Source organism: Synchiropus splendidus, chromosome 12 (assembly GCF_027744825.2).
Source record: "Synchiropus splendidus isolate RoL2022-P1 chromosome 12, RoL_Sspl_1.0, whole genome shotgun sequence".
Lineage (NCBI taxonomy): Eukaryota > Metazoa > Chordata > Actinopteri > Syngnathiformes > Callionymidae > Synchiropus > Synchiropus splendidus.
In genome coordinates, this window is record NC_071345.1 from 11,755,270 (window position 1) to 11,769,785 (window position 14,516).

A 14,516-nucleotide genomic window follows, 5' to 3' on the forward strand; every position below is an offset into this window, starting at 1 on the left:
AGTAATGTTTCACCTTTGTATTTTAGTCTCACGTCGTTGTTCTCGGTATTTAAGTAAGCAATTTACAACGGATATAAAATGTAATAATATAATATAAACGGTGTAGTAAAATGAATGAATAATAAGGGGGGAATGCGGTAAATATAGTACTTGTCATACTTTTGATATTTTGCTTGTGTGTGTGTTTTTTCTGCGAGGACTGAAAACAAATACATATCACAAAATAATGACCCATTGAGGTCCAATATCACAAAAATATGTCATCATACCTGGTTGCTTATTGCATGCAGTGTTGAAGGAATGAAACGCCCACTGGCTGAGTTTGTTCCTCTCAGGTGTGACATCTTTATGAAGTAAAACTGTCTATAAAATTAATTTATCACACCTCAGAATCAGAATAGAATTTATTGCCATGGTCAGTGGGGGTCCCACCAACTAGGAAAGTGCTTCTAAATAAAATGCTGTTAATAAATAAAAATAAAAATAAGTTCAAGTTCATAAGTACAAGCTAAAGTAAGAACACATCATTGTATCCATCTGTGTAAGATGAATGTGGTTTGTGAAAGCCTCAGAACATTAAGAGACACTGGACAACAAGATGAAACTCCTTTATTCATTCATCACTTTTGCCATCAAAACTCAGTGAATCGTGATTCTGTGTTCAAAACTGCTCTCTTCGCAAAAGAAAATGTAACTGTGTAGCAATTTTGATGAATTCTTTTGGTAGACCTTTTCTCTATGACTCAGACTCCTGCTCGACAACATCCCTCGCGGCACCAAACAACATATCAAACACCCCGAATATGAGACCCCCGCCTTTAAAAAACACATTCCCCACACCTTTTCCACTCCTCCACACCAGCCGACCCAATCCTCCGCCCAGAGCTTTCGTCTGACCTCCCATCTCGGATACCACCGTTCCCACGTAGTCTTCACTCTGTTCCCACAGTCGCCCCCCGAATAGCTTTGTTACCCACCATGCATTGTTCAGACCATCGCCAAATATCCCGACAGTGTCCCCCGCCAGGGTACCTACGCCAGTCACCCCAGTGTAGCAGCTGTCGTAGAGGGCCCCCAGCATAGAGGAGGTACAGTAGTAAGCACTGCAGAAGCAGGACTCCCCGACACCGTAAACAGTTTCTACTGCTGACCCCGTCCAGGATAGGATGTCTGAGGTCAAGAGGTGAAGCAGCGAAAAGGTGTCTCCAGGTAGAGCAGAGAGAACACCAAGATCCTCTTGAAGAACGTAAGACACCTAAGAATAGAGAGAAAAGGAATCAGTTCTTTAGTTTAAAAGGAATTATTTGCAACCATAAACAATATCTCAGACTATTCCAAACAATGTATCTAGTGTTCTCACTGGCAGTGTGGCTGCATGTTTCTTTTAATCAATCCACACACTGTAAATCCTTCATCTTTATCACGAAGATCAATTTACCTGTCCAGGTAACTGTGTGACGGTGGAGACCACAGGTCTCAGTGGAGCTTTGAGGATGGACAAAGCTGTGGACAAGATGTAGATGACGGTGCTGCTGGAGTTTGCCTCAAGTTCTTTCTCGATCTCAGCTGTGGATTTAACAGCCTCGTCCAGCGCTTCAGCAGATTCTTCCTGTGCTGCTCGAGTTTCTCTGACAGAATATTGCTCCTCTCTCTGGCTGCTTGAACTTTCATCAGCACCAGAAGCATCCTCAGCTACTGTGTCAACATTAGCATCACTGTCAGGAACCACCATTGCCAGCACCCCAGCTGCTCCCGGGTTCTCATCAGAGAACAGCTCCTCAAGTCCCAGCGTCGCCTCCAGCTCATCCACACTCACTTCCCTCACACCTCCATCTGTCTCGCTGACTAACCCCAAACTAAAACCCGCCGACCCTCCAGGCACAGCGCAGTACAGTGCGCACCACAGTGGCTCGGCTTGGCACTCGGTGGCCTCCAGGCCTCCAGCTCCGATCAGTACATAGAGATCTCCTCCTGAAGAGCTGCATTGAGGAGCAAAGTTCACCAGGACCAAAGATGCTACTGTTGAGTCCCACTGCTGAAGAGGTGAATCCTCCTCCGGAGGAGGAGCATCGCCTCCTCTGAGGAGCGCCGGAACCAAGACATTAGCATCACCATCCTGGATTGTCTGCAAGTATGAGACAAAAGACATTCAGTGGCACAAATTGAGATTACTGCACCCAAAACAAGAGGATTGACTTAAAACAAAGCAATGGCCTGTGTCATAGTAGTTACATTACAGTGTAATTACACTACATGAAACTAGACTGTCACTAGGATTTGTCCCCGTAAGGTCTTATGCTGTCTATTAGGTTCTGACTGGACATTGTTTAAGTTTTCAAACCTAAAATCGTTTTGTTCACTCACCGTAGACAAACTGGTCTGGCAGGGCAGGACTCTCATACCAGAACCATTATGACAAACTGCATGAGAGCCTGTGACCTGTCTGTCTATCCCACAGTATATAAACTCAAGAAAATTCACTCAAATGTCCATCGTGTAGCAAAAACGTCTTCCTTCGCAAGGTTACCAGTTATGTGTTTAATAAGACATTTCTGTCGATTCAGCATCCGGAGACGTTGCCAAGAAAACCTGCGAGCGAATCCTAAACCTTCGTGAAATGCTCACACCAAGTGTATTGTGTTGTTCATGTGAGCAGATGCCTCAGCTCTAGCGTGAATCTCAGAGGGATGACTCAGCTTCTCCTCATGGGAAATAAATGAGACCGCACAACTTTGAGATGTTTTTTAATAAAAGCTCTGGCATTTTTGAATTTATTATCAAACAAGTGAGAAAAAAATACTTGTGTTATGCAACCTGCAAGTGCAACAAAGAGTGTGAGTCACCTGGTTGTACGTTCAAATCTTGATCGTTCAAGTATCCAAATAAGCTCAAACTCAATCATAATTTGGATTTATGTCTCCGGTTTATCTTTGAGAAGGCTCTACTCGTACACCCATAACGCACTGCAGCAGCTAAAGCTCTCATCACCACTGTCTGGTTTGTGTAAAACCAATAGAACCCACTGGACCAAAGACTTTGGTACACAGACCACATATATAAATATGGAGTTCAAGACCATGTTTGCTCAGTTTATCTCTACATTGGCTACTTCACAGCAACTTATTTTACCCTTGGCTCCATAAAGCTAAACCTTTAAACCATGTAACACTCCAATTAAAAGTCAATATTGCCTCACCACCACGTCTTCCTCCTCCTGTCCCTGTGTCCATCCGTGGCCGAGATGGAAGGCAGAGTAGACAGCAGTGTCACAGGTCGGCGTGTGAAGCGTGGCGAGGGTTCTACCTCCAGGCAGAGTGTGACAGCGAGGCGTCAGCGGCTGCCCCGTGGACCCTCCCCGAGGAGGCGACTGTCTGAAGAAGCAGTGGCTGCAGAGGGAGAAGTCTGCGTTGTCCTCAGCTGCCAGGGACATAACCAGGCCCAGCAGCAGCAGCAGCAGCCAGACTGCCGCAGCAGCAGTAGGACGCAGCATGCTGCACTCAGCAAGTCCTCTCTCTCCCACACGAAGCTAATAAATGATCCAGAGCTCTAGATGAATAGATAGAGTGGTCTGCTGTTTCTCTCACTGGCTGCTCTCCTCCATGCCAGTCTTGTTGTTCTGTCAGCTGGACTCTGGCAGTCGGCGTTGCATGCTCAATCTTGCTTACTCCTTCATTTCCTAGTGCCGACCTCGCCCCCTCTGTCAGATCCAGCCTCTCTAACTCTCCCTCTGGCTGTACCTCCACGCCGCCCCTCCCTTCTATCATCTGTATGGTTACACCTTCACTTGAGGTACACAAGCCAAGCCCATCCACGGCCAGTATGGCCGCATTCCCAAACTGTACTCACCAGCTTTTGAGGATCATTTTTCAACGTAAATATTTTCTAGCTGACTCACTGCAACTGAAGAGACTTTCACTGTCACAGAACGACACATATCTTTAATGTGTTACAACAAAAGAATTTAAAATGGGATGCCACAAGGCTCAATCCTTGGTTTGTTTCATATCAATAAAAAACAGGAAGTTAAAGATCATAATGTTTTCTGGGTTAAATAATTCTTATAATCTGTCCCTTGGATTAAATGAAACACCAACATTAATACCGTAGTGAAGATGCATTGGTGGAGCATTCCCTGATATTATTATATATATAATAAACACGTTTTGATGATTCCCAAATTCATGCAGTATACACTGACATGCAAGCTCCAACTCTCATGCAGGATGATAAATTTATCTTGTTTGAGCTGCAGAGGAATCCAGCCCAACTGGCTTAGTGTTGCTCAAGAGTTCTGGCAGGCACGAAGCAGACGCACCCCTGGGCTCCTGACAGGAGAGTACTCTCTCAGTTCCCATAATAAATAACACATAAATGCATACTTGAGATCGGCTTTGATCAACTCAGTAGTATTAAGGTGCAATATTTGCTCAAACTGTTCACGCAACTCCGTGATCGACTTGTGGTAAGTGAGGTTTTGGGAGTGATTCCTCAGGTGTGTCAGAGAAATATTTAACCCTGTTATAGCTGGTGGAGTTGTTTTTGCAAAGGAATTAAACCCTTTTTATGACGGAGAGTGACTCTAAAAGTGAGGAGTGAGCCTAAAAGGTTGCCTTGTTCTTCTTGGTTGACCTAAAATATTCGACAGTCTTTGCCCAACATGACCCCAGTCTCTCCACTCGACATGCCCAAACCGTCCTCGACCATTTCTGAAGTTGTCCTTGCTCCCCAAAACAACCCCTCAATTTGTTTTTGTTTCCTCACCCCCGACTCGGCTTCTTGTCAGTCGCCCATACATCATGGGAGAACTCACTACTGTCCTCTCTCCACTCTCACCTCCACCTTCCCCTTGATCTATTATTGACCTCAAAACACCAGACTTCAGCGTCATGTTTTAATGTTAATAGGTATACAAATGTAATTATATATATATATATATTTTCATATACATTTATGAACTATTTCCATGTTAGTTCATTGCTGCGCACATATGGTTGTTATGTTATGTTATGTTGATGATGCATTTGGTCTTTAAAAAAATAATAATCCCATTACACGATAGCATCATCTCATCTCGTCTCGTCATCTCATCTAAACAGTATTTCAGTTATAACATTTTCAGCTGATTTGAAAATTCTAGAAATATAAACAGTCTGGGGTCCAATTTAACTATTTTCCCAGTTCTGTTCAGTGATTCTTGAGATGCAGGGTTTAAGAAAAAAATAAACCGTGCAGGCAACTCTTCCCCCCCAAAAAAACAGTACACATTTTACCCATGTATTAACAAACGGGTTGCTTTATTGAGGCCAAACTTGTGGTACGTTTAAAAGAACTTATCTTCACACACCACACACCGGTGCAGACTTATCAAACGCATACACACCCTGGAGCTGCCCTGCTGTGTTAGATGGCAGGATACATGATTTACAAAAGAAAAGGGCTTCTGAACAGAAGCGAGAATTTCCTGTTATTGTGTACGGCACGCCCGGCGTCACCGCTCCTCGAAAGAAGCCAGAAGTGTGAAAATGACTCCATAAAATGGTTCACATTTAACTTGTATCCTCAATTGAAATATCAGACCAGAGCAGAGGCAGAACAGTCCTTAAGAAAGCCTGGAAATGATTCATTACATTATGACCTCTTACAATTTTCTCGCAAAAATAATGAATGTGCTGTCTCTGACCCTCCTCTCACCGGCACGGACACACCCCCTCACTCATTCGGGATATCGATGACAAGCTCGGCCTCGTCTCCTTCCCCTCGGTCTTCATCTCTGTCGCTGTCCACGTCACTGTCCCCGTCCTCCTCGGCAGCGTCTCCGCTCAGCATCTGTCTGGGCACCCAGCTGAAGGGCCCGCCTGCTGCTGAGGAGGCTGCAGGGGCTGATGGGTAATTAGCTGACAGCGGTGCAACAACCTGACAGGAGAGGTCAGAATGAAGCACAAGTGTGAGAAAAACAAGCGATGATGGCTGGATGCCTAATAATGGAAAACAGGACAAAATGCCTTTGAGTGGTGAGTAAAGAGTCTGAGCTTAATATCGTGTAACATTAACAAACAAATATCCTTTAACGTTCTTCATCTTATGCATTATTTGATGAAATCCCTCCATAGCATCCGCCCGCTGTTCTCTCTCACCTTCCCCGTGGCGTCTTTCTTGTTTTTTGTCGTCTTTGTTTTTTTCTCTTTCTTCACTCTTTCAGCTGGGGGAGCCAAATATTCTGGTGGGAAGGGCATCTGCCCCGGAATGCCAAATGACCACATGAGGAAACATGCACGCCAGCGTGGGCAGACACAGCACAAACAGACACACAGGACAATGAGCCAATGCGAGGACAATGAAGCGCAAATGTTGAAACAAAAAAAATACAAACATGAGTCACACAGTCAGGTGATAAAATGACAACATTGTCAAATCAAAGGTTTGGCGATGGAGGTGGAAGATCAGTGGTGGACATTTTGAAAGAGACGACTCACGGTGTGGAGGTAGGGTCCCGAGCCTGACGACTGCAGGGGGTTGACCCCTTGTCTGGACAGCAGAGAGAGGTGAGTGGATGAGGAGGATGGAAGACACGCTCCTGGACTGATCCTGCGTCTGAGTGGACACAAAAAAAGCACAAGTCCAGTGTGATATTTTGGATGTATTAAGAACATGTTTCTGAATATCATAACTGAATGTGTTGTGTGTCAATTCCAGAACACAAATGTTAGTCAAAAATAGTTTGACAACCGTTCTCAAACATTAACTTATTGAGATGTGCATTTGTAGACTCAGACTGCACAGTCAAACCTTCCTACGCTAGATATGATGAAATCAAATTTCTGAGCCACTCATGTACTTATGATCTAACCATTGATTTGGAAGACAGATGATGATTTTGATGCTTAAAATAGCTCTGCCTCACATGAGTCAGTGGCTTTGTTTACCAGGAACATAACCAGATGAAGGTCGTTCATGGCTAACAGAACAGCCACTGAAATATTTGCCTGAATATGGTTATGTAACACTGAAACCCCTGGAAAATGATTGTGACCTCTCTGTGAGTCACACTCAACATGGTAAGGAAAGTTGCCCTAATTTATGAGTGGAATATGAATGTCTGCTTCATGACACTTTTCACATTTTAATGAAATTACACCCATGAGTAGAAATCCCAGCTTACTTCTTTGCTGCCTCCCGTTCTCTTTCCCGCTCCCTGATACCTTCCCCTTCACTGTCGGACGAAACAGTTGCATCTGAATCTGTAAAGGAAAAGTAGTTCATGTGTAAACATGATATCATGAATGGCAAACATGAAAAATGCTTGAGTTTTGTCAACTGACGCCACCAACCTTGCTATAATAATGTTTATTACATTCACATTAAAAAAAAACAAGTTTATGGATGTTTAAATAAATGTAAAAGATAACCAGAATGGAAAAAATAAAGTTGTTGAGGCAGAGCTCTTGCAACAACGAAGTTACCTGAAGAGTCTTCATCAATCCGTTCGTATTGCAGCAGCCTATCCAGAAGAAAGCTGGAAAAAACAAACCCATTCGTCATGGACCATACTCGAAGATCAACCTCGTTGTGAAACATCATGAGACCTTTTGTCTCTGGAGACTTTGAGAAGTTTCCTCCGCGCCCTTCTCAGCTCCTCCTGAAAGTATTCCTGCTCCTGAAAGTGAGCGCTGCATGAACCACGACAGTCCCAAACTCAAGGCAAAATCCAACAATACTCACATAGACTAGAAATTTCAATTTTCGCTTCAGGTTTTTGTACTTCCTCTTGTAGTCCACTTCGACGTCCGTTTGGCCGTTCATTTTTGCAAAACACGCTCTAAAGGCCCTAACAAAACAACGGCTAAATGAACGTTTTCATGATATTAGACAGACGATCGCAAGTGTTACGGACATGCTACGACACGCTAAGCTACATTAGCAAACGCCAATACGCTCACTCATATCATAAGATTCAACCGATTGCAAAGTTCGGAAATACACTTAGCTCTAATTTAAAACGAGTTATAGAACCGCATACAAACTAAATATGATTTTGGTGCAAAATAACGGTGACATCTATTTTCGTCATGACCATGTCCGAGACTGTTTACTATTCACTTCTTCTGTGGTGAAAACGAATCACGAAGAGCAACTCAAAGAGAGAGAGAGAGACACCTACAGGCAAAACAATACCATTGCAGCATAGGGGGTATTTTTTTTTTATTGTATTTGTATAGGATCATGGACAGAAAATATCAAATGTGTTCGATCAGAAAAGAATGTTTTAATATATCTGCGAGTAATACCTGGTTGCTATTATAATAATACGCATAATGTTGAACAGAATGACATGATATCCTTGGTTGTGGTGTTACTTTATCGTGTACTAAATAAAACATCTATCATATATTGACCTTACTGACATTACTGTAACAGTGCCAGTATGAAACAACTGCCTGGTTGATACAAGAGGAATCCAGCATGTACACAGATGAAACATTCACTTCCAACATAGATTTCCTGTCTCAGCTTTCTAGGACAAATCCCCTCATCTCTTTGTGAGTCTTTATTGGCCGTTTTGTTGCTTCCACCTGCTGCATCATTTCATTGCTGCTCAACCTTAGCTCAGCACGACATTTGCCAGGAGTCAGCAACATGAATTATTGATGAGGTACATTTGCAGGGAAGCGAAATGTTTCTTCTCAGCATGACAGAACCCCACTACTGTGACTGTTTGTGCTCAGGGTCACCGCAGCCGGAGGCAAAAAGTTTCAGATTGGGCATTGTTTCAAAGTAAAAGAACAAAGGATGGTCCCGTTTGCCCTTATTATTATTTTATGATTCATTACTTGATAGTATAATGCTATATTTGCTAATTACTTTTACACTAAATACTGATGTTATTTAATACTATTAATTCCACCTTGGAAAATGCAATACTACTACTACTACTAATAATAATAATAATAATAATAATAACGCTCAAAAGCAAACAAACAAAAACAGTGAAATGAACGCTAGTTGAAATTTAAAAAAACATACTGATTTAGAAATCAGAAAAAAAAGATAATCATAAAAACGAAATATAAATGCAATATGAATTTATATTTGTTTAAAGATTATTTGCATTATATTTTTTACACAAACAACATTATATTTAAGGTCATTGATAAAATAACAGTGTTTTAAAATTGTTATATACAGAATGATGCGACTGGAATATAAGAAATATATTTAACATATTGTTGAATAGTTTGCAAAAAAAAAGTAGTTGACCAATTACATACAAAAGTAAACCCATCAAATGAAGAAAAAAAATCAACAAAGTCTCCACAATATTAAACTTTTGAAATTGCTGGATTAGATTTGAATAAAATCCGATAACTTTCAATAAAAACAAATACAATGTAACAACTATTCACTGGAATATTTTGAGGGCCAGACTGTAAGTAATGAATCAAATGAGCTATGTCCATCAACCTCTCATTTCAGCTGCACTAGTTTTGCATGATACAGAAGGTGCAGACCTAGCGTCCCTCGGGGAGGAGAGTAAAAGAGCTGAATATACATTCCATGACAGCAGCTATCTTTCTCTGACCAGGGTGCTGCGGACGTGCTTGGACAGTCACGCTGCGGCATGAAGCACGGCGGACAAAAATAAGCCGGCATTGTCACATCCCCACTGTTGATATGAAACTCTATATCTCACCTCTGGTTTGCTTCCAAAGAAGCTGGCGACAGAAATAGACTCTTCTGCGTCTGCTGATGTTAATCTTCGGTGCCAAGCATCGAGCCTGCCAGCGACACTCCTCTCCTCCCACTATTCATTCTCTCTGGCACTTTTTTAATGGATCCATATATCCACTGCAGATCTCTGCTCATCTGTAATATCATGTATTCTCTTGTTGAAAGGTTTTTATCATAGTGATGGGGTGTGTGTTTGTCCTCTCCCTGTGTCTGTAGATGTCTCTCTTTCCATCATTTTTGTGGCCTTTTTTTAGATTTTAATGTCACTTTGGTCCTTCGAGACTGCGATGCATCGTACCTTTAGCAAAGAGTCCAACAGCAACTCCAATAACAGCTGTCTCTCTGAACATAAGGTGAGTGTTAACCTTGGGGTCCTGTAAGAAGACAACTATAACTATGTTCAGGGCACTACTATGATGTCACCTTGAACTTTCATGTATAACTAATGGTTACCAGAAAAAATACAGACAAAATATAATAGATATAATAATATTTCAATTCCAATTTAAAAAAATCAATTATATAATTAAATGTATTATTTAACAAGTTTCAGTGTGTAATGCAAAAAATAACCAAGATAGTTTAGTTAGAATGATGAGAAAATGAACAAATGCAATAGGAGGATTAATTGGGAGAGAGAAAAATGACATTAAATTCATATATTTTGATGAATCAAGATGCACTCAGATGTATACCAGTCATATATTTTAAAATAAAAGAGCAGAATTTTCAACTAAACTAGATTAGTACAGCAAGTTACTGGGCTTTTTTTCAAACATTTGGCCACAGTGTTTTTGTGTTTTTACGTCTTATTACAGCAGCCAACTGCTTTTATTTGTAATAAGGACGACTGGAGTTGTTTGAACAGGCAGCAGGGGGAACTCCAGAGCAAATGTCTTTGCCATTCCTGTGTTGCAGGACAAGCTCATCCAGGCCATCAAAAGAATCAAGCGAGAGTTGGATCAATGCAGAGAAGCAGAGAGGGAGACTTACGTGGAGTCTGTGGCAGTGGAGGTAATATTGGTCCATGTGAGAGATAAACTATGGAAATAGAAGAAAATAGATCATGTCATTTCTCCTGCCAGAACGGCATTGAAGGCCTTGAGCGGGAAATCAGAGCAGAATTTCGGAACCTTCATCGTTTCCTGGATGAGGAGGAAGGAAAGGACCTGCAGCGACTGGAGAGAGAGCGGCAGAAGCTGCTGAAGCTGCTGAAGGAGAGAGAGAAGAAGATAGCAGAACAAGGGAGGCAACTTGAGACAGCCATTGCAGTGCTCAATGATAAACTGGCTGAAGAAGACAGTCCCAGGATGCTAAAGGTGAGAGTGAAGTCCTGAGTCGTCTCATCGGTGTGAAATAATGTTCTTGAGAAAGTGTGTGATTTGTTTCTGTAGGAAATTCAAGATCTTTTGAAAAGGTAAGATCTGTTTTCATGTATTTGAGTAAGAGGCGAGGCGATTTTGGCACTTCAAAAGCTTAAATAAAGAGGAAAAAAGAATGAATTATAATGTCAAAAATACTGCACTTTTCAGTGTTATATGACATCAATTCTGAAAGTAAAAAATTCCTTCATTCACAATTGTGTCCAAACAGGTGTCAAGTGCGCTTCAATCCTCCCGCTGAAGTGGACTCAGACGTACGCTCGGGTCAGTTTGTGGGGCCAATCCAGTATCGAGTGTGGAAGCACATGAAAAGCTGCCTCTATCCAAGTACGCATGAAACTTCACTGAAACGTATCAGGACATCCTGAAAACTCACATCTCGTGTTCCGGCAGATGTGACACCGGTGACATTCGACCTTGAGACGGCCCATCCTCAACTGTCTGTCTCTCCGTCTCGCACCTCTGTGTGGTTTGAGGAGCTGAAAAACCCTGCAGATCCTCCACTGGGGCCAAAACAATTCAGTTACTACTACAGTGTGTTCGGCCAACAAGGCTTCACCACGGGACGTCACTACTGGGAGGTCGACGTTGGAGATAAAACAGCGTGGCGACTGGGTGTTGCACGAGAAGACATCCCCAGAGGAGAGATGGCTTCGACAGGCACCTGGAGCGGTCTCTGGACACTGTCACTGAAGGAAGGCAACATCACTGCGTGTACGGACCCAACGCCCAGCAAGATCCACATCTCAGCGCACGTATGTCGAGTCGGCGTGTTTTTAGACTGTGAGAAAGAGGAAGTTTCTTTCTACAACGCCATCACCATGGCACCACTCTACACCTTCACAACAGGGTCAGTTCCTGTTCCTCTGTTTCCCTTTTTTAACCCATGTGATACAGACAATGGACAGAACACAGCCTCCATTAACATCTTCAGACCGGCTCTGTAATCCTGTTCAACTGTTTGACAAAGTGTTCAGTGCTCTTAGGAAAATAAATGGATTAAAAATACATATAAGTCTTTATTACCTCGGAGTATGGTGGCAGTTATGCGAGCAGCCAGGGTCTGAGGAAGCTATGGAGTGAGACTAGATGCGTCCATCACTTCAAAACACCAGTTTGAGACGACTCAGGTGAGTGGTACACAGCCATGTAATCCATGTGAGGCAGGGATCAGCATGTGCATAACCATATATCCCTGAGCCTACGCTCGGTGATCAAGTATCTTTGGCGAGCTACGACTTACCTCCATCCTTGGAACCACCCTCGAAGTCACATCAGACAGCAGAAAAGCAGTGCCAGAGCTGTGCAGCGTCTTGAATGAGCCTGTTGTCGTGAAGAAACAGCTGAAATGCTCACTGCTGGAGCACCTTCTGACTTCCAAGTGGTAACATTCCGATCATCCTCAAGTGGAATTTTTGCATCCGTTGTTGACCCAGGCATTTCACTGGAATAAAATGTTTCCCCTCCAACAAAACTGTCTGACTTTCAAAGAGAATTGTTGGGAATCTGATGAGGACTGGTGGTTACAATCTTTGCTACCTTATGCTGTGTTTCAGTTAGTGACAGCCACTGTTCGCACAGATGGAGTTGTAGCTCACATACACGTGAACATTTCAAAATTACAGAAACATTTCTAAATACTGCATATGCGTGTCAAAGAATTCTAAGCAGCCATCTTGGACAGCAAACTCGGTTGTGAAGATTCTCCCACCGTCCGACTGAGAAATCTGAGGTCGGGTGACCTCATCTTGGGGGCGGAGCTTCTGAGAACAACTGGGACGCAGCATTGCTTGCTTTGTTGCTTGGAGATATGACACCCTTTACTTCATTTTAAAGCCAATAGTCGTGAACATGCAACACTGAGGCCTGACTTCAGTGACTACAAACAAGCTGTGGTTAGTAAGAGAAACATCCCGTCACCTCCCTGGAGAGGAGTTCTGAACATGTCCCGTCAGATGGAAGCCTGGTGGCAGAAGTGGGACGTGCAGGAGGGAGGGGTTGCTTCTGACCTAGGAACACCTCCAGTGAGCTGCAGGGTTCCTGGACAGGGGACGTCACGGCCTCTCGGAACAGAGCATGTCGGTAAAGGCACTTTGGACTAGAACTCTAAACACAATTTTTCAGGATTTTAGCATTGCACTTCCACTGCTACTGCTACTTTTAGATATATATAGGATAATGGGTTTGGGTTAATAACAACAATTCATTTCAATCTCAAGGGAAAATAAGATAGAGTGAGGACCTTTGGGATAAAAAGGGAGAGTCTATGGTGGCTGAGAGGTGCAAAACAAACACATCATCGCTCAAACAAAACACACAATCACAAAACAGAACACACAATCACTAAAACAGAACACACTTTCACAAAACAAAATACACAATAGTGACTACAAAACACAAAATCGCTAAAACAAAGCACACAATCGCCAAACAAAAGCACAATTGCTACAACAAAACACAAAATCGCTAAAAAAAACACACAATCGCCAAAACGAATGCACAATTGTTACAACAAAACACAAAATCAAAACAAAATACGCAATTATTACAACAAAACACAAAATCGCTGAAACAAAACACACAATCGCTAAAATAAAACGCACAATCACAAAACAGTACACACAATCTACACACTAATACAAAACACACTTTCACAAAACAAAAGATAACCGCCATAACAAAACACGCAATTGTTACAACAAAACACAAAATCACTAAAACAAACACACAATTGTTACAAAAAAACACAAAATCGCTAAAACAAAACACACAATTGTTACAACAAACCACAAAATCGCTAAAACTAACCTACCAAGAAAGCAGAAGCCGCTCGGTATCTGGGAAATGAATCAGACAGGCAGACAAGGATGAACATCAGGAACAAAAGTCGAACAAGAATTTGGATGTCGGCCAGCGCACACGGCAGAATGGAGGTAGTTGGAGGCCACAGGAGGATGCAGTCAGGCCCATTAGGAAAATCCTGGAACGGGTCCAGGTTGTGGCTGCCACTGAAAGTTCTCAGCACACATGCTGAAGCAAAATAAGTTTGTTCATACTGAAATCATTTCATGCACGTTATAGCCTCCGTTTGGCACAGGGTTAAAATATAAAACAAGATGGCAAAGCAATTTCTTGTGTGCATCCAGCCAAACAGGCTGAGCATCACTGATGCAGGGCTGAATATCCGGGGATCATGTGGATGGTTTCAGGCCCCGATGGCGACTATTTAATTGTCATTGAGCAGGTCATTGAACCCTTGAAGGCACCTGTAATCATCCAGATTAAAAATGTTGCCCACATTTTGCGACTCAACCTCCAATGTCATCTTGCCAAGAGAAAAATGAAATCAAATAGCTCTGCGTCAACTGAAGAAGATTCCAGAGAAAGCTGGAAGCTGCGGCTCCAATG

At 42.5% G+C, this 14,516-nt stretch overlaps 2 protein-coding genes across 3 annotated transcripts; both read right to left on the reverse strand.

The window, feature by feature from the left end:
* Nucleotides 1-610: 610 nt before the first annotated feature.
* Nucleotides 611-3,689, reverse strand: LOC128768547 (uncharacterized). Its single transcript, XM_053881500.1, has 3 exons — nt 3,197-3,689; nt 1,439-2,125; nt 611-1,255 (listed from the first exon to the last, which is right to left on the reverse strand). Exons 1-3 carry the CDS (start codon nt 3,488-3,490, stop codon nt 737-739), a joined length of 1,500 nt encoding a protein of 499 aa, XP_053737475.1. The 5' UTR covers nt 3,491-3,689; the 3' UTR covers nt 611-736.
* Nucleotides 3,690-5,205: 1,516 nt separating this feature from the next.
* Nucleotides 5,206-8,107, reverse strand: ino80e (INO80 complex subunit E). 2 transcript variants are annotated; one of them, XM_053881342.1, is made up of 7 exons: nt 7,720-8,107; nt 7,584-7,654; nt 7,461-7,513; nt 7,160-7,238; nt 6,474-6,591; nt 6,135-6,233; nt 5,217-5,913 (listed from the first exon to the last, which is right to left on the reverse strand). In XM_053881342.1, exons 1-7 carry the CDS (start codon nt 7,798-7,800, stop codon nt 5,710-5,712), a joined length of 705 nt encoding a protein of 234 aa, XP_053737317.1. In that variant the 5' UTR covers nt 7,801-8,107; the 3' UTR covers nt 5,217-5,709. The 2 variants fall into 2 exon arrangements, with proteins under 2 accessions (XP_053737318.1, XP_053737317.1); XM_053881343.1 differs by lacking the exon at nt 6,135-6,233 and having other exon boundaries at nt 5,206-5,913.
* Nucleotides 8,108-14,516: the final 6,409 nt, after the last annotated feature.

Bases quoted from the DNA above. Each gene is read 5' to 3' on its own strand.
- LOC128768547 (XM_053881500.1), bottom strand. From the start codon at position 3,490: ATGCTGCGTCCTACTGCTGCTGCGGCAGTCTGGCTGCTGCTGCTGCTG. The intron at 2,126-3,196 runs GTGAGGCAATAT...TCATACTTGCAG, and splicing joins AGGAGGAGGAAGACGTGGTG to ACAATCCAGGATGGTGATGC. The intron at 1,256-1,438 runs GTAAATTGATCT...CTCTATTCTTAG, and splicing joins TCACACAGTTACCTGGACAG to GTGTCTTACGTTCTTCAAGA.
- ino80e (XM_053881342.1), bottom strand. From the start codon at position 7,800: ATGAACGGCCAAACGGACGTCGAAGTGGACTACAAGAGGAAGTACAAA. The intron at 6,592-7,159 runs GTAAGCTGGGAT...GTGTCCACTCAG, and splicing joins GAACGGGAGGCAGCAAAGAA to ACGCAGGATCAGTCCAGGAG. The intron at 6,234-6,473 runs GTGAGTCGTCTC...ATTCCGGGGCAG, and splicing joins CGGGACCCTACCTCCACACC to ATGCCCTTCCCACCAGAATA.